This window comes from Octodon degus, unplaced genomic scaffold (genome assembly GCF_000260255.1).
Source record: "Octodon degus isolate 3935 unplaced genomic scaffold, OctDeg1.0 scaffold00007, whole genome shotgun sequence".
NCBI classification, from domain to species: domain Eukaryota; kingdom Metazoa; phylum Chordata; class Mammalia; order Rodentia; family Octodontidae; genus Octodon; species Octodon degus.
Genome location: NW_004524583.1, coordinates 30,146,065 through 30,168,299, shown reverse-complemented (window position 1 = coordinate 30,168,299; position 22,235 = coordinate 30,146,065). Strand labels below are relative to the sequence as shown.

At 45.8% G+C, this 22,235-nt stretch overlaps 1 protein-coding gene across 6 annotated transcripts in view; it reads right to left on the bottom strand.

The window, feature by feature from the left end:
- The window catches only part of Sipa1l1 (signal induced proliferation associated 1 like 1), a 367,745-nt gene that overhangs the window by 108,726 nt on the left and 236,784 nt on the right, over window positions 1–22,235 (bottom strand). For all 6 annotated transcript variants that reach the window (XM_023703289.1, XM_023703287.1, XM_023703294.1 and 3 more), the window contains 2 exons: window positions 13,149–13,279; window positions 7,799–7,987 (listed from right to left, as the gene is read on the bottom strand). In XM_023703289.1, coding sequence (XP_023559057.1) covers window positions 7,799–7,987; window positions 13,149–13,279 — 320 coding nt within the window. The remainder of the gene's footprint in view (window positions 1–7,798; window positions 7,988–13,148; window positions 13,280–22,235) is intronic.

Here is a 22,235-nt window from a genome sequence, read left to right as displayed (position 1 = left end):
GTGTGTGTGTGTGGCCAGCTCAGCCCACCAGGGGGCGGGGCTGGCTGGCATGTGGTGCTGGGGGATTGAACCTTGGTCTCTGTGCTTTAGCTTAGCTAGGTGCTTTAGACCACTGAGCCATCTCACCAGCCCTTCCTATTATTGTTGAAAGAAATTATTCACACTAATTGTAGATCTATTTGTTTAGTTTTGTCAGTTTTACCTTATTAGCGCTCTGACTGGCTCACTGGCATTCACGCTGCCTTGTCTTTTTGGCAGAATGACACTTTCATCATCCTGTAACTCCTCCTTCTGGCCCAGGTGCTCTGCTCTGCTCTGAGCCATACTCCATCTGCTAGTGCACACAGCCCAGCCCTCTTCTGATCTGCGTGTGCACTGTGTACTCTGGTGCTTTGCCGTCACATTTCAATTCTCGCTGTTTTCTGAACAAGGCTATAGGTCACACAATTGGATAAACATTTTATTTTTTTGTTCACTCTGCCAATTTGTCCTTTAGTATATTTACATACTTACAGACAAATAAAAGATTGATGTGTCAGGGCTTAAATTTTACGTTTTGTTTCTTCTGTTTTCATTTAGTGTTTTTTTTTCCCATAATTTTACTGAGAAACAAATAGCAATGAGACAGTTTCAAATCAAACTGGTAGGACAGTTTCAATAATCAACACATTGCATACTGTCTTCCTAGTAGTTATTCACTGTACAAGATGCAGACATGATATCTTATTTACAAGCACTATTACAACAAATCCCTCTATTCATTAAGAGAATGTAACTATATGTCTATCCTAACGATTTTGAATACACAGATACAAAATGGACATTTATCTGTATACGGTTTTTTTGGTCAAGTTCTATTATCTGAATATTATAGGTGTGTAAACTCAGCAAAATATCCTAAAAGAGTCCAGTAGTCCATAGTAGTATTGGGTCTTCCGCCTGACTGGCAGTGTCAGAAATTGTTGACCTGAGTCCCCTACAGCTCAACATAACAGCATGGCTTAATTTCTTATATTTCGTTTTTATACTTTTCTGCTGGACGGTTAAGACCAAGGTAAAGCAGGATCTATGCAACAAGGGTTGTAGCTTTTGGGTCTGATAAGGTCAGTGAAATCCCCTCTTCGTTTAGTCTTTATTCTCCCTGAGCACACAGTAATTTTTAAAGTTCTACGATGTTCTGCCACAAGTCGGTGTTTCTGGGCTCACCTTTTCACAGCCGCTGTGGCGTCACACGGCTCTACACGCAGGTATCTGACGACTGTCTGTCAGGGCACACTTTACCAACTACAGTGAAGCGCAGAAACTGTACTTCCCCGGAGGCGCTTTGCTTTTGCCCACTGAGAAAATAATTCCACAATGTCGGTATACACAATGCACGTCTCTGGCAGTGTTGCAGCTTTTGTTTCAATTATTAAAATGATATACACATTCCACGGCAAAGCGCTGAGCTAACGTTTCACTCTCTGGATTCTTTCCTCTGGAAGTGCCAAGATTCCTTCCTTAGCCATCTCCTTCCTGCTTGAGAAGACGCGCTTCAGCACACGTTCAGGGTGTGTTGGCTCGTGGCCAACGTCCTTAAGGTTTCCTTCACTGACAACATCTGGGTTTGTCCTTCATTTTCCTTGATTACCGAATTCTGGGTTGAAAGTTCTTTTCTTCCAGTTTTTAAAAATTGCCACATCATTTTCTTCCTTCTAATTTTCCATTGTTTTGATGAGAAATCTCTCTTCTTTATTATTCAGTATGTCATTACTCATTTGCTTTCAAAATTTCTTTTTTCTGTCTTTAGTGTTCAAAATTACAACTACGGTATCTTTGTTGTGGACTTCCTTAGATTTAGTCCATTAAGTGTTTTCTTGGGATATATACCCACACACACACCCACATGTTAGGGAATGGTGTATAGGGTGTTCAGGGTCTCACTACTAGATCAGACTCATAGCGATCCGCCTATTTACAGCCTCCCAAGTGCTGGGATTACAGGTGTGTGCCACCGCACCCAGTCTCAATTGCCAGCTGAGTGTACCCTGGGGGTGGGACCAGCACGGCAGGCCCGGGGATCGAATCTCCGTCCCTGCACCTGCTTGCAGGTGCTTTAATCCACTAAGCTATTTGGCCAGCCCTTGGGTTCTTGAATCTGCAGATTTATGTCTTTTCCCAAGGTTGGAACAATTTTAGCTATTGCTCTGAATGCTCTTTCAAAGACAGCCTTATCTCTCTCCTTCCCAGACTAACTCCACTGGTGTAACTGTTACTGTTTTCTTATAGTGCACAGACCTGAGGCTGCATTTTTGTTGTAAGGTCACTCCCTGTTCTTCAAACTTGCTGATCTGTCACTGATTCTTTCTTTTGGCCTTTCCATTTTGCTGCTGAGCGTATCTATTGAGCTTTTAAAAATTAGTATTATTGTATTTACCAGTTCTAACATTTCCATTTGTGTTTTATTGATACCTCCTGTCTTCCATTGTTTCTGATGAGAAATCTAATACGGACTTACTTTTTTGTAAGTTAAAAAAAATCTTGCTTGTTAAAAGCTTGCTGACGTGTTCAGTGGCTGTCCAGAACCATTCTAACTTTTAGGTCATCCCAAGGTTCACACGTTTTGTCTTTTCCACTTTCAGACGCTGTTTTGCTCAAGTTAGTACGACCGAGTGTCCCTTCAAATCTGGGCCCTTCAAGGCTCCAGCCTCACTCGAGCCTGGAGTCTTCTGTAAGAGCAGGTCTCCTTTACTACACCTGGCTAAGGGGAGGGGCAGAGCCAGATGGGTTGAAAGCTGGGTTCCTCTACCTTTTTTTTTTTTTTTTGGCAGAACCGGGGATTGAACTCAGGCCCTTTTGCTTGCCAGGCGAGCGGGTGTTCTACTGCGCCATCTCCGGGGCCTCCAGTCCCCTGCAAGGCTCTGCTGACCAGGCAGAGGTGCCTTACTCTCATGCTCCGTGTGATCCTCACCCTCACCGACTCAGCAGGAGGGCTGGAGGCCCGCGACTGCTGCCTGCACTGCAGTCCTGCCTGCACTCGCCTCCTCTGATGCCACCAGAGGGAGTGGGGGCGGGGCGTCAACACCACTGCACACAGGGGAAGCTCCTGCTCCTCAGTGGCCCTCTCTAGCAGGGACTCAGGAGGGCGGCAGGCAGCTGCAGCTCTTTGCTGTTTTTGTGGTACTCAGGTGGAGTACACAGATTGTTCTGTAGAAGTTTTCTGCCCCTATGTTTGACCATAGAGGGCTTTTGGCTTACTGGGATTTCCAGCATGCTGGCTTCTCTGGTGCGAAAGTTAGGATAGAAGAGCAAAAAAGCGCACTGGATACCTCAGCACCGCACCACTGCTCAGGGGCAGGCTCCCGGCCAGTCTGCTGCTCCGTCACACTTGGGATTCTTTTTGTTTTCTACTTACTGCCCAGGAGTGTTGGCTGTCTCAGGCAAGAAGAAAAGGAAAAGCAGGAGCACAGGTTCTGAAGCCCTACTGGCGTCTGTTGAGCCCCAGGCAGGCCAGGTAGAGGTACACTAGCTTTGGAAAGAGGGCTCCCCGCAGGCATCACTGTTCAAAACTAGCTGCCCAAAGCAAAAAAGAATGTGGCTGGCCAAACGCACGGAGCCCGCCCGTGTAGAAGCCACGGCTCCCGCTCAGCCTGCAGCTGCATCGTCCAAGCTTTCTCCATTACCTTCAGTGTGACAAGCTCCTCTGTTCTTAGCAGAAGTGAAGGCTTTGGTCTTTTGTCTTTAAATCTGAATCATACTTTGGCAGCATTTACTTTGGTCTTCTTAAGCATAACTTTTAACTATTTCTTGAGGATAAATCTCTGTATTGTCCTCAAGGACAACAAAAAAAAACTGGAAAAAAGTCACTTCTGCGAGCATAAATGCTAAATTGAAATCATATCCACACTGGAAATTACTAACAAAAATCTAACTGCTTTAGAAAATGACATATGGATTCTGGGCATAAGTTTCGTGTTTTTTTAATTGACAGATATTTTCACACTATTTATATGTATGTGCAGACACTCTAATTTATTTTTATCTTTGGCATAATGTACGGGAAATATTCTACACACATAATAACCTCACCTAACAATAAGTTGTGCAAATTTCTCACAAAAATAAAAAAGCTTCTTAAGAGGCATTAAATTGGTAATACATGCTTAATTCGTTAGGTCATGGAGATGAACTTCAATTACACGGGAAAGACCCTATTGCGTTACTTTATAATAAAAATTGCAATCAACCCCACTGCCCATCAGAAGAGCAAATGGTGGAGTCAAGTGAACTAAGCAATACAAAGGAATACTACGCAGCCGTAAAAAATCATGGGAACCCTTTCTATTCGGTGACACAAAAAGAGCTCCAAAATACATTGTAAAACCGGTAGGGTCTACAGCAGCTATATTCCGTGTAAGATGGCACAGAAATAAATCTGCACATACACATTGGCATTATCTGAACAAGGACACCTAAGAATGCTGCATCTAATGGGTCAGCAGAGAGGGCGATAATACAAAAGGGGTGGAAATGAGACTTCTCAATGTAAACCAGTCATGTTGTTTTGACTTTTGGACCTTTCAAAAGTATTAGCTATTCAAATCTCTGCAGTAAACTAGTTTAACTTTTTTTAAAAAAAAGTATTTCGTACAGGGTCTACAGGGTCTCTCTACACAGATTGGACTCAGCGATCCTCTTGTTTTCAGCCTCCCAAGAGCTTGGATTACAGGTGTGCGCCACCACGCCCAGTCTCAATGGCCCTCTTAGTGCACCCCAGGGGCAGAGCCAGCAAGGTCCCTGTGTCTGCCTAAGTAGGTGCTTTAGTCTGCTGAGCTGGCTGGCTGGCCCTAACTTTTTATTTTAAAAGCACATGGAAGGCCCAGCAGAGTCACTGCTTGCAAGAGGGGACCAACGGCTGCCCCGCTGCCTTCCTTGCCTAACTGATGGTAGCCACGCGTGCTTCCTCCCTGGGACCGCACATCCAGGCTTACAAGCCGCCCAGGGCCAGCCTGACAGCCATCTGGGCTTGGAACAGGCATCACCACTGACCTACTCTGAAGGAAGACTGAGGATCTGCAGATGCCTGTGATCCTGCCAAGCTGCCATTCACAGAAACAGGTTTTAGAAAGAACGTTTCCCCTATGGGTCGTCTTTCAAAATTAGCTCCCTAAATCAAAGAAAGTGACTCGCCAAACTCATTTATCCTCACAAAATCGTGCAATATGGCAAAGAGTAGGAGAAGTCAGAGAATCCCATTCACGTTCCTGGGAAGAGCAGCACTATGCGTCCCCAAGACAGCGCTGCTGTTTGCCTTTCGTCCCTCTGACATGTGCCGCAGATCGAACTCAAATTACTTTTCCTGTGACTGGAAGTACAATCATCTAAAGGCTAACTTTTAAAAACTGAAAATCTAGTAAATGTTTTCATTTGATGCATTTTAAATATTTAGAAAAATAAAGATAATCTTTCAGGCAAACCACTAGCATGAAACACAAAATTTCTTCATAGAAACAGCCCAGCCTATTTTCTCTACTGCAAACTGGCAATTGTAATTTAAGTATTTAAAAGCCAGCTTCAATTTTATTGGAGTTTAACATATCATGCTTACTACTGGGCACTGAAGCCTGCATCGGAGAGACCTGAGCCACCAGTGCACAGCTTCTCAGCCACTCAGGGCGGGCGGCGGAGGGGCATGGAGCCCACTGCCTAAGAGCGTGGGCTGGGTAGTCCTGTGCCTGGGCTCACGACCAGGCTCCACAGATCCCAACTGGAGCAAGTTCTGTGTGCCCTGCTGCACCGGTGTGTGAAACATGAAAAATAAGGGGCCCTACATGGCAGGATTTGACGGACTCACTAACACGACCCCTGAGAACGCACTCCCGGCTCCCAACAGCACTGCTAACCCAAATCACCTTCTATCACTCTCTTGTATGTGCTGTGCACGCCTGCCCGCCAGAACCCTCGCTGCCCCGTGAGTACACAGTGCTTTTCTCCTCTGCACTCTGTTCTTCCTGTCCTGAGTCTCGCCTACCCTCCTTACTGGCAGGCTCCAAGAAGTCCTCTTCTCCCCAAGGTGACTCTCATGCCAACTCTGTGATCACTCGCAACTTGCTTCCTTTGGCTTTCACCTCTACTAGCCTATTTATCCTCTAGAGTATTTAAAGAGTGTAAAGTCCATTTTCGGTACTCAAAAACGTTCATTACACTTGAGACAGTCAGGCATATTTGGAAAGCACAGAATATTATCTGCAGCATCTCTCCTGGGCTGTTTATAAGGATTTTTTTTTTGCGGTACCGGGGACTGAACTCAGGGGCCTGAGCTTGCCAGGCAAGTGCTTATTCTACTGAACTATCTCCTGGGCCCTGTTTATAGGATGATGAGGCAGCACGTGAAGGGGCTAGCAGTTACCATAGTTATCAGCAACAGCTAACACTTCCTGCATGTTTCCACGTCCTCAGCATTGTATTATTACACAAGTGTGAATACCATAAGCCTCTGGAGTCCTGGTTTAGCTGAGACACAATCACTCACGTCTTGGTATCGTTATGTGTATTGGTGCACAGCTTCAGGGTTACAAGTTGCTCTTTGCAAGGGTATCTGGAAGTCCTGTGCACTGAGCCAGCAGCTGCAGTGACTACAGCTTCAACTTCAACTCCACGGTCAGTGGAGCAACAGTCCCTTTAAAAAGCTTCCAGTCAGAAGCATTCAACAAATGGCAGCAAGGCAGAGCCACCACAACGTACACCTGGTTTCCGTGACAAGTATGGTGATGCTATCCCAGTTGGCGGAGCCGCATTCTGTATAGCTGCATGGACCTACACAGCAACACAAACTGGAAAAGACGGAACCTTCCTCCTGTTGGCAGAGGCACCCCAAGGAATGGAGAGATCAGTAATCACGCCAGCTGATCTGATACAGCTAAATTATTGCTAAATAAGTCACAATTGGTGCCAAGTAAAAGCGCTGAGTATCCACTAAAATATGGCCTACTGAAGAAATAAAGTACAATTGAAACTTTGGGGGAAAAAAAGGTCACAAGTAGCCACACTTGTGTGTAACTGATGTCAGGCCCTAACGCTGAAGCCAAGCCGGGGGTTACACAACAGTGAGACGATCAATAGCATACTATGCAGGACTGCTGCCATAAACTCTGGGAAACATTTCCATATTTAATAAGTTCTAGGTTATAAATGAAAATAAGTTAAAATTGTACTATCTACATACAATAAGTGCAAATCTGCGGTGTTTATTTATTTATTTTTCTCATTTTAGCACGGACTAGCAATGCAGTGTCTCTCAGATATGCAGGATCCCCACTGAAAATTTTTAGACCACAACCTCTGGCAGGTTAAGATAGGGCTTGACATGCTAACCTTTTATTCTCCTTGTACAGAGATGAGACAGATGTGCTTCTAAAGTAAGTACTGAAAAGTGGTGGAAACAGCCAATTAAAAAGTAGCTGCATTGGCCATGTAATTAAAAAGATGAGCTGACTAGATAATGAAATTCCTAATATTTCAAGTTATGGGTTTTCGGGGGTTTTGAGACAGGGTCTCACAGTGGAGTATAGGCTGGCCTCAGACTCACAGCAATCCTTCTGCCTCAGGCTCCTGAGTGCGGGGATTATAGGTATGCACCACCACACCCAGTAGAGCATAGTTTTTAAGGATTAACACGAACAGCATCACATTTATCACTGCTCTGATCACTGTGAAGACTGACTCCCAGACACCTGCAACTCTCATGAGTGCAGGCAGAGTCTCTTTACCCGGCACAGGTGAGCGACAGCAGGACCCGCCTCTGCACAGCCATACTCACCCCCTGCTCGTCCAGCTTCATGAGCTGCTCCGTGACTTTGGGGGTGTTGAAGGCCAAGCGCAGGCATTGGACGCTGAGCTCGGGGACCACGTGCTCCAGCACCTCTTTCAGCGGCAGCCCTCTGGCGCTCGAGTGCTTTGCCGTGGAGGGAATGGCGTCTTCTAGGACAGACCCTCTCAAGGTCATGAGCTGAGGAGAGAGAGAAGTGACATGAGACTTCAACGGAGCCCGGGGCTGCTGACCATCTCGGCGCGGGACTGAAGGCCGAGACCACAGCTCCCTGCAGAGCTAGGAGTGACTTGTGCTTGGGTAAGCCAGTGGGGGAGGAGGAGGGAGAGCCACTTACAGTAGGTGCATATGAAAAGCAAGGTCAATAATTTCGAAAAATCCCACAAACTCCAAGAACTCATGATCCAGTCTCCAGAGAGATTTACCTAAGCACCAAGTAACAGCCCCTTTAAAAAGCTCAGTAAGAAGATTCCTGCATGGCTACACAATCAGCATTCTCAACAAGAAATTAACCCACACAATATTTCAGGAATAAATATGCTTTGGTGTTACAAAGCTTTAAATTTTTCAGTACAGGCCAGACAAGCATTAACTGTCCATACCCTAAAATACAACTATAACAGGACAACGAATTTAATACAGCTCCACGGTCCACAGCACTGGAAAGTGTATTTCCCTCATTTCTTAAAATACCTTCCCGTCAGGAAATACAAACTTCAGCAGAGACGTTTCTCTGCATAATGATTTGCTGCACACAAGTTTGCCAGAAATGAAGCCTAAAGTAGTCTTAACTGCCAAAACTTTTCATATGGCAAATTGTCAACGTAATTTGAATGTTGGTGACAGAAGCACGTGCCCTAGACTGAAGGCATGTGCACGGGCCTGGGGCACTGAGGTGCTCTGCTGCTCCAGCTCAAGGAGCAGTGCGTGCTGGGTGCTCACGGGGACGGGGCAGGGGGACCCGGCGACACACAGGGCAAGATCACCACCAAGGAAAGCAGGGCAGAAGCAGGGCAGCCCAAAGCTGGAGAAAGCTTCGCCGAGGCTCAGGAGAAGAGGAGCGGCCGGGGGAGCAGCAGCAGCAGCAGCAGCACAGAAGGAGCGGCAGGACACAGAGACAGTTTCTACAAGGGGAAAAGGCCAGAGCAGGCGCTAAGCTACCGAGCAGAGAAACCCAGAGCGAGTGGGACGGGGCGAGCGCTCCAGCCGGGCCTGAGAAGGCCTGGAGGAGGAGCAGCGATGCCGTGAGCTCCAGAGGGGAGGACACGGCTGGCTGCGTGGCGTGCACTGCCCTGGCCACACCAGGCCAACTCGCCATATTCACACGGGGCGACATTACGCACTTTCCAAACTAACATGTTGAAGATGAAATATGAAAATTAACTGGGAGTGGAGAACACAGCCAGGAGGCTCAAACTGTGTTCGGGTAAAAAGGCGGAAAAGCATGGCGCATGGTCAGCAACAAAAATGACAACCGGAGGGGAGCTCACAGAAGCAGCCGGTGACACCTGCCAGCCGGCGGGCACCAGAGAGGCCAGGCGGGAACACCAATGCTTGCAGCACCCTACTCTCAATGCAGGAAAAAGTGCTACAAGTATTTGAGGCCTATTCATTTGGTGAGAGGCCTTTATTTATGAGTGATTTCAAATAACATGCATAAAAGCCATTATTTTTCTATTACTTTATATCTAACTTGACAGAAAGTGGTTTTTTTTTAAATCATAGGAAACAGCTGAAGAGCTCAGTAACTACGCTGTTCTTCCTCGCCTGAGATAACCTCTGCCTCTGACAGGAAACTACAAAGCTGGGAAACCACGCTTAGACACCAAGACGAGAAGTGCAAACCACTGCACCTTTCACCACAGCAAGACGAAGCTAACTTGAGACTCAAAGCAGATGAAAAATAAGGGCTGGTTTTTACATCTAAATCGCTAGCATTACGTACTGATGTTTCTGTCCATAACTTCTGGAAACAAGGAGACAGTCTCCATGAATCCGTGGGCTTGTACGTTCACAAATTCACCTGAGCCATAAGACTGCTGTGACCACCATGCCTGCCAACGCCGGTGGTCTCTTTGATTTAGGCTTTGCAATGAATACTACCACTGAAGTAAGAGATCTACTTGTGTCTTGTTACCCTGATGCCTTTTATGGAAGCCAGGACCTGTCATTGTGAAGGCCATCTTTCTTTTTCCCTCAATGTATTTACTACATGAGAAGCCTCTAAAAAAAAAATAAATGTTATTCCACAACACATCTAGGGAACTCACTTCAAGGAAATACATGAAAAGACTGTTCCACAAAGTCCAAAGTCTATTATGTTAAAAATGTTCTAAGAAAGGCCTTACATAAAGATATACTAATATATTTAAGGATTATTTTTGTTGAAAAGAAAAACTATACAGAAGTTAGTGGCAATTAAACATGGGAAGAAAAGGGTGGTAACTAGGGAGGGAGAAAGCACAGAAAGAAGAAGGGAGAATGAGGGAGAAAACCGCCAATGTATTGCTTTCTTTCTTTGGGGCTGAGGAACCCTAGGCCTTGGCCATGCTAGGCAAGGGCTCCGCTCCAGGCCGCAGCCTAGCCCCAAGGCACTGCTTTAGCTATTCAGCATGCAGCAAGAAACAAGGCAGATGAGACTTTCACCTTTTCGGGGTCTACATTCTAGTGGAAGAATGAGAAAACAAACAGCAATAAGAATAAGCAAATGTACAACAGTGTGTACAACAGTGTTAAGTATTCATGAAAGATAAACACAGAAGTGGACATGCAATAGGGAGGGAGAAAAAATTAAGATCCAGTGGCCAAGGAAAGCCCCTATGATTTTACGAGTAAGGCTAGAAGGAATGGGGGCTGAGCCATGTACAGGCGTTTGGGTGAGGTGCTGCTGGAGGTAGGGGTGGAGGTGTCCTGCGGAGGTGCCAGTGTCTCTGGGAAAGCCTGAGCCACCAGGGGCGCCAAAGATGAGAGCGGAGAGGCAACTGGGGGCAGGCAGGTGAGGTCTTAGGAGCAAGCACAGAGCATGGCTTGTACTCGAAGGAGATGGAGAACCCTTAAAAGACTGAAGAGGACCAAGATCTGGATCCACTGCAAAGAGAGCTGCTGGGCACAAAGGATGATGGGCTCCAGAGCAGCAGCAGGCAGTTCTCAGAGCACAGTCCAGCCCGAGCTCAGGCCCAGCAGAATGGCTGAGTTCCAGATGGGCTATTAGGAACAAAAAACTGACAAGGGTGGATGACAGACCAGACTTGAGAGTGTTGCAGGCAGTCTGGGTTAGATACAAAATTATAAGCAGTCACACAGGGCCTGCCCCTCGAAGGAAATGACAACAGCCAGGCGCCTCACAACTGTGGGAAGGATGGAGGTCCCTGCTATAAATTGAACCTAAAGACCGGCATCCAGGATTGATCATTACTCAGGAAGAATTATGGTCTGAAGGCCTCCCGATAAGGTCCTGTTTTACATTCATGCCTGCTTGCTACGTGACTCGCTACCCCATTTGGTCCTGGGCCTAATCAATTTTACCTGAGCAATGGTGCTTGTAATCCCATTTGTTGATCATAGTTTAGTCCCACCCTGTATCTGCCTAAGCGTAACCCCTTTGTCTCTATCTCAGCCCCACATGGTTTTGCCCTATAAAAATAATCTGAAAGACACAGCTTCCTGGGCAACCTGCTCAGGTCTCCCTTCTGTGCCTCACCGACAGAAGCTTTCCTTTCCAATAAAGTTTTACCCTCAACCTCCATTTGTTCCTAAAATTCATTCTTCGGTTTTAGAGAACATGAACTCATCCAGGCCAGATTGGGAATTTCAGATTCCTATATCAAGAGCTGAGGGGAAACAAGAGCAGAGGGAGCCAGACACAGCGGCACTTAGCTGTAACCCCAGCACTCGAAACCAGCCTGAGCTGCCCAGCTGGTTCAAAGCCAGGATGAGCTACACGGCCAGACCAAGGCCATCCTGGGCTATACAGAGAGACTCTGTCGTCAAAAGAAAAGTAAGTAAGTGAGTAAAGTAACTGAGGTTTCTGGATGGAACAACTGGGGATAGAACTGGGGAAAGAAGTACGGGAGTCTGGATGACCCAGGGAGCAAGTGACATGAAGAGGACAAAGATGAGACTTAAAACGGGACAGCCATGGAAAGGAAAAAGAGAAAGACAGAGAGGACAAAAATCCTCGGAAATGAAATCAGAGCAGACCACAGAGGCAGTGGATGCGGGAGGCTGGTAGGGGCAGTGGCCACCTCAACACACGGTACTCTCCCGTGGCCCAGCTCAGCCTCTAGCCCAACACGGAGGATGGTGCTGGGGGGCACGCTAGCACCGTGAGCACCACATTACATATTCCAGCCTGGCCTTTAAAACCTTATTTTTAATTTCCCCAGAGTTCAGGCTTAGGTGCAGTTACTAAGTAGAACCAACTCCTAGCACTCCGTCGCCTGGCATTCGACAGAGGAGACAAAGCCAAATGTCCTATTTACACTTAGCTTTGAAAACCATTATTTACTAGCTCTCTCAAGGCATCAATACATAAGAACAATCCTAGAATAAATTAGGATCTTACAGAAAATAAATTGATAACCAGAACAATTACACAAATATTTAGAAAGAAGATAAAAAAGAATCTCATAGTCTCAACCATCCACAAGTTAAAAAAAAGGAAAAAAAGAAAAACTTTGCTGGCTATTTTATTTTTCTTTTTCTTTTTCTAACCAGAGGTCTTTTGTTGTTGTTGTTTGTTCCGTTTTGTTTTTAAACTGGGGACTGAAGCAGCCCCTAGAGCTTCACTTTAAAACAAACTCATTTATTATGTATATTTATAGCCCTAAAGAGCCTCTAGTTCAAATACACTGTGTCCCAGGTCTTTAAGAGCAGGTCTTAGGTACAGCAAAAGGAGGAAGAAGAGTCTGTCTTCTTAGCTCAAGGTACGCACTAACAAGGAGCATGGAAGACCGAGCTGAGGCTTAGCTGGCCTCTTCTCGCCCTGTTGCGCCTGGCACCTCCTCATGCGGGCAGCCAAGTACTTTCCATCCAGCCTGCATAAGACACGCAATTTATCCCACTGGACTCTGAGGAGTTCCAATTCAACTGGAGCAGATTTTGGCTGTGGCTTTCTCTGAAGCAAAACTCTCACTCATCACATCTCTCCAGAGCTAGGCTAAAAGAAAAGACGCAGATCCAATCATGGTGTCCACCTTCGTCACCACTATGGTCAACAAACAGCCCTTTCTTTTCATCGCAAGGACCTTTCTAACAATGTACCATAAAACCCAACTGCTCACTACTACTCCACTTCACCCCACTTCAATTAAGCCTAAAATGGTTCTCCCTTGCAACTTACCTCACTAGTTCTAAAAATTATGCGGTAGTTGTATGGAGATCCATTTTCTTTCATTTCTTCTGGTTTTTCCCTTCGGATGCTCACAGCCACTGGACCAAGATTCTCATCAGCCCCAAAATAGTTCCAGTGTTCTTAGGTAGAATAAGAGAAAAGATAATTAGAGAGTTTACTAACCCTTGAAAATGTTAAGATTCTGCTCAACATTTAAGATCACTCAGAAATTACTCCCTATCAATAAAATGTAGGCAAGTTTAATAAACATTAGTAGGCCTCACCAAGGTATAAAAACAAAAGCCACACAGCTTTCCTTCCAAAAGAGGTAACACAAACAGAGATGGCCTGGTAAGTTTTTACTACTTTTTAACTTACCATTCTACAGTGATTTCTAAAAGAAATCTGTTTTTTTTATCTCTGGGGCCACAACTGTAATGGGCAACACTGTGTGTACTTTCTTGTCTCAGGCAAGGTTTTTTAGCTTTTGTTTAAAATAAACATCCTAAACCTACTGAGCACAGAGTTTGAGGAGAGAGGTTTCCCTGACTGTGATGATCCTGGGTTAGAGACAAGAGCAGGATATGTAAGAGAAGGACTGAGTAGCCCTGAACCACGTACCCCGTGTGAGGCGGGGAAGTCCCCGGGGAAGGCCTTCAGGGGCCCAGAGGCAGGAGCAGGAGCCCAGCAGTTCCCAGGCAGTGGGCACAAAGAGCATTCAGAGAGTGGGCCTGGGACAGTGGGATCCTCCTGGGTAACTGGTATGGGAGAGCCCTGGGGCTGGCCCCTCCTCCACGCACTCAGGGGCCCATGCTCCACCTCTGTATAACTGAGGGGGTAGGAAAAGAGTCCCCAAATGACAGACGTGGAGCTGACCTTCCGTCCCACAAGAAGGAAAGTGGAAATCAAAATTCAAGTAACTGATAGAAAATGTCAATGTGGTATTTCCTGGGCATCCAAGTATATACTTCGTTAAAACATTAAAATTGTTGATATGTGCATGACATGTTCACGATGAGCAAGTTCACACAACACAGAAATGAAAACTGGTAGTAAATAACTTATTTTTCCAAAATATGTCCCTTATGTTGCTTTATTTCATTTACATGTGACATGGCTAAATGACCAAGTTGTGAAATGATACATTATTTGCATACAAAATGCATAAATATTTGAGAATACATGTTATTTCCATACAAAATATACAAGCATTTGAAAATCCATGAGAATAATAATGAAGAGCAGCACCATGTGTTTAATCATGTGACTTTAAAGCTTTTTAGATAATGTATATAAAAATACTTTGCAAGTATTAAAGCATGATTAGAAAAATGATGATCATAAATATTGAAGGCTCTCTAAGAATATTATAGTCCATGGAAGTTCAAAATAAGAAAAAAACACAATGGAAGTTCAGGCAACAAACATCTCATATGAACAACCGAGAAACAACCCGATACACGTCACGAGATTCAGGTACAGACACTTATGCGCGCCCTCAAGCACAGCACACGCGAATCACACTCAGGTGTGTACTCTTACTTTGCACACAACTCTAACAAGCTCGGCTCTCAGGTCTTCAAGCCCACGGCTCTATTCAGAGGTGTGACAAGTCCAGATGCTGACAAAGTCCGGGGTGTAGGGCTGGGAGAGACTTGCATGCAGACAGCAATGTGATAGAACAACTGACGACAGGGAAGAAAACAGAGGGGAGGAGACAGAAATAGTATAAAAAAGCGGACAAGAACTTAAAGAAAAACAAGACAGCAGTCTGGGGCCATTTGCTAAGGAGCAAAGAGCTTTAATTAATATACTTAAACAACCTCAGAGGACATTTTAATATAGCAGCACAGAGCAACAGTGGATACATCAAAGACGAGCGAGCACGTTGGCCTCTACAGGCCATTCCTCGTACCTCACAGCCTCCACTGAAGCCCAACCCTAAAACCTCTTCAAGCAACACCTTTTCTATCGCAGGGAGGGAAGGTGGGACTGCTACTCTGCTGGACAAATTCGCAGAAACACAGGGCTGTTACCAGTTGTTCAGTGCACTCACCTCTTGTGGTCCGCAAGTGCTTCCCGGGCGCCTCCCTTCCTCTGCTTCTGCAGAGCTAGTGCTTCACACATGCCCTGTCCTCCTTCAAGCTCTCACGTCTACTTTCTCTTCAAACTCAGCTAATGACAATGCTATCTACATCACAGAGAAAATCAGCCAGTTCAAAAGCAAACCTCACCATTACCCACTACCACACACAAATTTACCTGCAGCCACCCTTGCTTCCTTCTTCCTAAAAGGCAGAGCCCATTCTCCACGACAACCTGGTCTCTGCTTGTTCTACCTTTCCAGGAATGATGTCCTGAGCTCCGTCTTTCACACACTCATACCACCACCACTGGGCTGAAGGCTCCTCCCCTGCATTAGACAGCTTACCCTTAACTCCTGATCACTCCTCAGAACTAATGAGCTGGCCTCCATTTCCTGTCTTCCACTGAGAAACCCTGAGCGAGGTGCCTTTTGGCGCGTGGTCACCAATGACTACTTTCAAATCAAAACAAGTGGTGCTCTTGGTGCTCACCTTACTCCAAACGACCCATAAATTCTGGCACAGGAGATTACTGCCTTTTCTGGAGACACCCTTACTTAATTCCTGATGTCTATGCCACCACCCTCTCCTGATTTTCCTTTAACCACAGTTTTCCACCCACTCTTAGAACTTTAATGTTCATCTCAATGTTGACCATGTTCTAAAATGGACACCCACTCCCCAGATTTCTCGAAGCCTCTATGTCTGCCTGGTGGAGTTCTGCCCCACGGAGTCTGCAGAAATGAAGCCACCATCTTCCTGTCTGAATAGCTGTCCCTTTGGTCCCTAATCCAGTGCCTGCTACCACATCCACACAGATGCTCACGCAAGGCCAGCACCATGGCTGGTGAATGCTTCTTCCTAAATATTTCTCTAATCTTCTTTTTTAATCCAACTTACTGTCTCTGACTTATCCTACTCATCGGAATGTAGTAACTAGCTTGCTTTACCTAACAGTCACTATCAGCCTGATGGTCCTTCTAACGTGCAAATCTGTCTGGCCAGCCCCACACTTGAGCCCTTCTCGGGGCTCCCAAGCCCCTCCAGCCAGCTGCCAGCCACAGCCCGCCACAGCCCCTCGCGCAGCCCTTTCTCTTCCACTCCACTCTCCTCACCTTTTCTTTCAGATGTGCACAGTCGCTATGCTGTTTCTTATCTGGAAAGTTCTGCCTAGAATGTACTTCCACAGCTCCCTCCATCTGGCAGAGTCCTCTGTCAGCTCAAGCACGCCTCGGCGACCATGCAGCACCAGCATCGCACGCAAAGGCTTAATTTGGATAGCAACACTAGTATTTTACTTAAAAGTGTTAAGTATCACTGAAACCAAGTATTTACTGTATCTAAACACAAAAATTTAATACCCATAATAAATAAATTTGTAGTGGGTCAGGGAGATAACTCAGTAGAATAAGTGCCTTCCTGGCAAGCACAGGGTCCTGACTTCAATCCCTGGTACCATAAATAAATAAATAAACAAACAAACAAATGTAAAATCAATCATTTTTGTATTATTTTGCAGATAAAATTAAAGTGAGGTTTTAAAAATAAGCACCAACATAAAATAAAAGACTGAAAATGAAGGCCATTTTGCTAATAAAATTACAAAATTAGTATTCATTTTCAGCATCATCATCAAAACCTTTTATTTGTGCACAATTTTTCCAGCTACAAAAAAATATGTTTTTGAGGTGTGAGAATAACAAGTACTTATAAATACCTTCATACGCATTCTTGAGAATCAATCTGAGGGCCGGGGAGCTAGCTCAGTGGGGTAAGGGCCTGCCTGGCAAGTACAAGGTTCCAAGTTGAATTCCGGTACCACAAAAAAAAAAAAAAAAAAAAAAAAAAATCGATCTGTAAACAAACTCATATCCGGTTTGATAATGCTGGAAAGGTGTTTTTTGAATGTATGCATCTATGTGGAAATATTGGGGTTTTTTTCTCAATTGGAAACCAGCTCTATTATTCTATTAGAAAAGCACTTCCAGTCTTCATGTGCGTCAGCTTCACGGGCAGAGAGAGAGATCAGCTTCCGCTTCCCGGGTTAAATTTACTGCTGTCACAATCAGATTCTACTTGTTCAAAGGTATTCCAATTTGAATACAACCTGTTCTCACTGTGAAAGCCTTGTTTTGTCCAGTCTGTTTTTCTGCTCTTAAGGATTATAGAGACAGGAAAACATCTTTGACACGAACCCTAATGTATCCAGTTGAAAACCCAGTGCCCTTCCACCAGGCCAGAAGAGTCCAGTTCCGAAAGTCCCCCGAGGGTGTTTAGATTCAGGCCCCAAGACAAGTCAGTCAGACTTTACACCCCTAACCTGGCTCTTCTGGCCACCCTGTCTGCCCTCCAGCGCCACTGGAATGAGGCACCTTTATCTCAGAGCTCTGACCTGGCTGGACACAGCACATTCTCCCCTACTTCCATCTACCTTCCTTCCTGGCTAGGAGACAGGAATCCATGGCAGGGAGCTCTTCCAGTGAGATCCACAGTCAGTGATGTCTTTCTTTCAGGGTAAAAAAAAAAATTAGAGGGGAAGGGCAACAAGAACAGGGGAGTTACAGATGAGGAGCGTTAAAGAAAGATGAGGGAAGTCACGAGGAGGAGAGACGTGAGATGGGCAAAGCTGAGGACGGACAGACTTAGTGCAGGCACTACACCACCAGGTACAGTAACACTTGAGCCAAACACACCCGCATGTCAAAAGTACACATTCAACCCACTCTGCCAGAACACCACAGCATACAAAGCGGAACCACCGTGCCGAGCACGCTACCTTTCACATCGACCAGAGGAAGCACTTTTTTTTTTAAACAGATGAGGCAACTAGGATTTAGAGATGATGCATCACAAGGTATGCAATATTAGCAAAGTTATTTTAACTACTGACTTCAAAGCTCTTTTGCTCAGCAATTGTATGTATCACTTGGTTCTCCAAAAATTCTGAAATTTTATTAAGAATAGAAACTGTGGAATACAAGTTGCTGCCTAAAGGGATACACAATTTGTCTCGTCAGATGACCTACAATGAGAGTCCCCAATGTGCGAGAAGCCAACGTTTTTCCGAGCTGAAAGGGAGCACCATCGACGCTGTGGCCACGCGTGGCCACTGCTCCCCCAACCCCTGGGTCGGATGCGACACACACCTGCCCACCTCGCCAGCTCCTTTCTGAGCTGTGGCTAGGGTGGCACCGAGGGTGCCACCACAGAACTCTGTCATTATGCACCATTACATAAAAGTAGCCACATTTTTACTTGGTATATTCACAACTATAATACAAAGTGCATTCTTACAGAGGGCAGACATTTAATAGTTCACACCTCCACACAATTTGCTCAGACACAGACTGCTGCTTATAAATTGTGCATACACATGTACACAGGCAAGGAAAATAAGCTGGCCTTTCAAATGTACAAGAGAAGAATAAAATATAGTCACATGAGTTACAGGATCCAAGTCGCAGTTTCTGAAGTGTTTCTACTGCTTTCCACGATACCTATGAACTAAATACTAACATTTTATTCTGCACTTCGCCAGGGACACGAACATACTAGACGGAGTAAGTATAAAGAGCAAAAACATATTGTCATCTTAAAATAACGTATCAGTTACGATTTGTAGCTTAAAATATTTCTGTACAATTAAAACTTTAAATAGGGAAAAGAAACATCATGAATACAAGCATAAAGCAAGCAAAACTTGTCTGCTTTCTTATGCCTAACACAATTAGAAACCATTTTTCAGAAATGAGAAAAACAACCCTAAGTAGAGCTGCAATATATTTATGCACTGCCAGCGGCACTCTGGATTGGTAGCAACCATTTTAGAAAGCAATATGGCAATCCATGCTAAGTCACAAAAATATCCACATCCTAATCTTAGAGTTACCCTAATTGACTACACAGAAGGAAAAAGAAGAGCGTCTCCATTTTCTGTAGAAGAAGCGCAAGTGCTGTAGAAAAAGAACGCCAGGCTCCAAGTACCGAGTCGACAGACTTGAGTCGCATCACGCCCGCAGACCGAAGGACAGAGCCCTGCGGCTCCTCCAGCTGGCTCCAGCCACCTCTCCAGGTTTAGTATTTGAAACTGCTTTTTGTTACAAGTCTATTTGGTGGGATATGAGCGCTCCACTGTCAGGGTAAGTAACAGACGTGCACTGTGACTCAGCACTGCCACTGAAACAGAATTTGGATGCCAGTGGTATAACTGTTCATCCATAGCACAAGTTCCTGTGGAACTGTTCCTCTCTCCTACTGGGTTCAAATGCCTTTTATTTTTCTGCAACTTACTACATTTCATTATAACTATACATTATATTAAAAGACAAAATAAAGCTTAAGGTCGGAAAGCAACAAAAAAAATTCTCTTTTGGAGTTAGGGAAGGGGAAGAAGATGAAGATGTGTTGTGAATATGTATCAACTCCCTACCAAGAATATAATCACTATATAATAATAAAAAAAAAAAGAAGAAAACTGCAAAAGACTGAAACCTAGGTAGACAGGTGCAGCGGCACACATCAGTAATTCCAGCACTCTCTCCTGAGAGGCTGAAGCAGAAGGAGCACAAGTTGGAGTTTGGCTGGGTAACTTAGTGCCTTAACAAGATCCTGTTTTGGAAGGGAGGGAGGAAGGGAGGGAGGGAGGGAGGGAGGGAGGGAGGATGGCCCCGAACTGCAGAGTAAGAGCCTGGCTGGAAAAAAAGGGGGGGGGGAAGAGCTCTGGATATAACTCCGTGAAAGGGCCCTGGGTCCAGTTACAGACATACACACTCTTAGGTTTGCCCAAAAGAAGGGAATACAAGGCCATTCACACCTGACTCTTCTTGCCTGAAAACAAAACATTCAAGAGATCCTCAGTCTCTGGACTCAAAGGGCTCATCCTAATTTTAAGGTCCAAGGTTCCGAGCACTAAATAGTTTAAGATTTTGCCTCAGAATCAGGTCAGAGTAACGGACGGGGACATTCATGCAGGACTTGCCACATGCCCCAAAGCTGGCCCAAACCCCTCCACTAACCTGGTAATTACTGTTAAACATGAGTAATTGCTGACTTACAAAGTCTTAGGATTCTGAGGTGAAACTCAGTAAACAGCTTCTTAAAAGTGGGCTGGCCTACTTGCGAAACTGCATGGACTTTGGGGCTGAAAAGAGTATTTGAGCTGGACATGGTGGCGCATGCTTGTGGTCCCAGCACCTGGGAAGCTGAGCCGGAGGATCGCAGGGCATTTGCGGCCAGCCTGGACTACACAGTGCATGCAAGGCTAGGGTGACCTACGCGGTGAGGCCGTCTCAAAACCAAAAAACAAGCGAAAATGGCATTTGAGCCCCTGGTGTACCCTTTGGCTTGGCAAAAAAGCGTAAACTTCATTACAGAGTTAAGTTAAATAAATACAATAAGTAAGAATGAGGGGCTGGGGGGAGATGGCTCAGTAGAATAAGAGTTTGCCTGGCAAGTGCAAGGGCCTGAGCTCAATCCCTGGTTCCGCCAAAACAAATAAATAAATAAATAAATAAAATAAGAATGAACTGCATGCTGTCAACACATGAAGGCACAGGTGCCTGGACTTGTTTTCCTCCCAGGCACGGTACCTGGCACAAAGCGGTGCTAAGTATGGTGTGACCACACGAAAAATGAGTAACAGTGCACCTGTGAAAACTTTCAGGGTAATATCATCAACAGAAAAACATGGATAATAAATACGCATGTATACGAAAAGATAATATTAGTAAAACTACTGGAATTAGGGGCAGGCTTTCTTTCTCCATTTCTGTAGTTTATAACAAGCTCACTTGTGCTTCTGTCTGGTATCTTGTTTACTGTCTGCTTCCCTCCACCAGAGGATGCGCTCCACAGGGGCGGGAGAGGGACTTGCGAGTAACTGTTGGAGACGCTGTGGCACACACCAGGCGTGGCAGCCAGACGTGCGGCAGGCGCTCCACCTGCAGGAGGGGCGTGCTGGCAGCCTCGCCACCAAAAGCACAACCAGCTCCACGGCCCTGGCTCCGAGCCCTGGAGTTCGCAGCCGGCCAGCCGCTGTGCCACGTGCCTTCCTCCCGCGGCCGCTGGTCACTGAGTGAGCGTCCAGGCTGGGCTGGGGTTTTACAGAACCTGGTCACACTCAGCAACATGTGACTTTTCTAAAGCTCACCTCTGCTCTGCTACGTTGGGTTTCTGTCGATACACATCCACGTCTAGGAGTCCCTGCTTCACTTTTCTTCCCATCCGCGCCCCCTTCTCCTGGTGGTATCCGATGGAATCACGGACTGGAGGCTTCCGCTGGTAAATTCTGCTTCCTTCCCCCTTTCATGCTTCACAGGTGTTACTGCCAGGCCCTGAGCCAGCTGCGGTTCCCAGTCGCAGCACATGACCCACCTGGCACACTTGCTAGCATGACTAAGCAAAGGACTTAGCGGGCAAAGGCCACAGGAACTCTGGGCAGGGAAACGTCTAAAAAGACTAAAAATACCTATTGCTACAATTCGAACAACAGAAAACCCAAGTCTGACAACAGAGACCTGAGCATGGATGTGATGAGCAGACGGCAGCTGCTACCTGCAGGCAGGCTCGCACGGGCTTCCAAGCGTGGCGGCAGGGGAGACGCTCACGCGTTTCAAGCCTATGCATCCCGCACCAGTGGTGGCACTGACAGGGGCGCAGCGCTACTACAAGGCCTGCGCACACGATACAGGCGGTGACTGGACAGCAACCCGGACGCAAGTGGCCAGGAGTGCGAGCAGCATGGCCAGAACTGGGGCAAAGGCCTGGGAAGCACCTGCTAAGACATAATGTAACCCAGTGTCTTTTGAGAAAACAATTTTGAGGCCATTAATGATAAGCCACACATATAAGTCATACTAATAGAACAAGAAAATAAAAGACAAAGGTGGAAGCAAACACGTCATGAAGGTTATGTGGCCTGACACAAAACAGTAAGTTCTGGAAGCATTACTGATCAACAGAAAGCCGAACGCTTTGCTAGTTCCCACAAACAATTTCTGGCATTAGCGTCTAT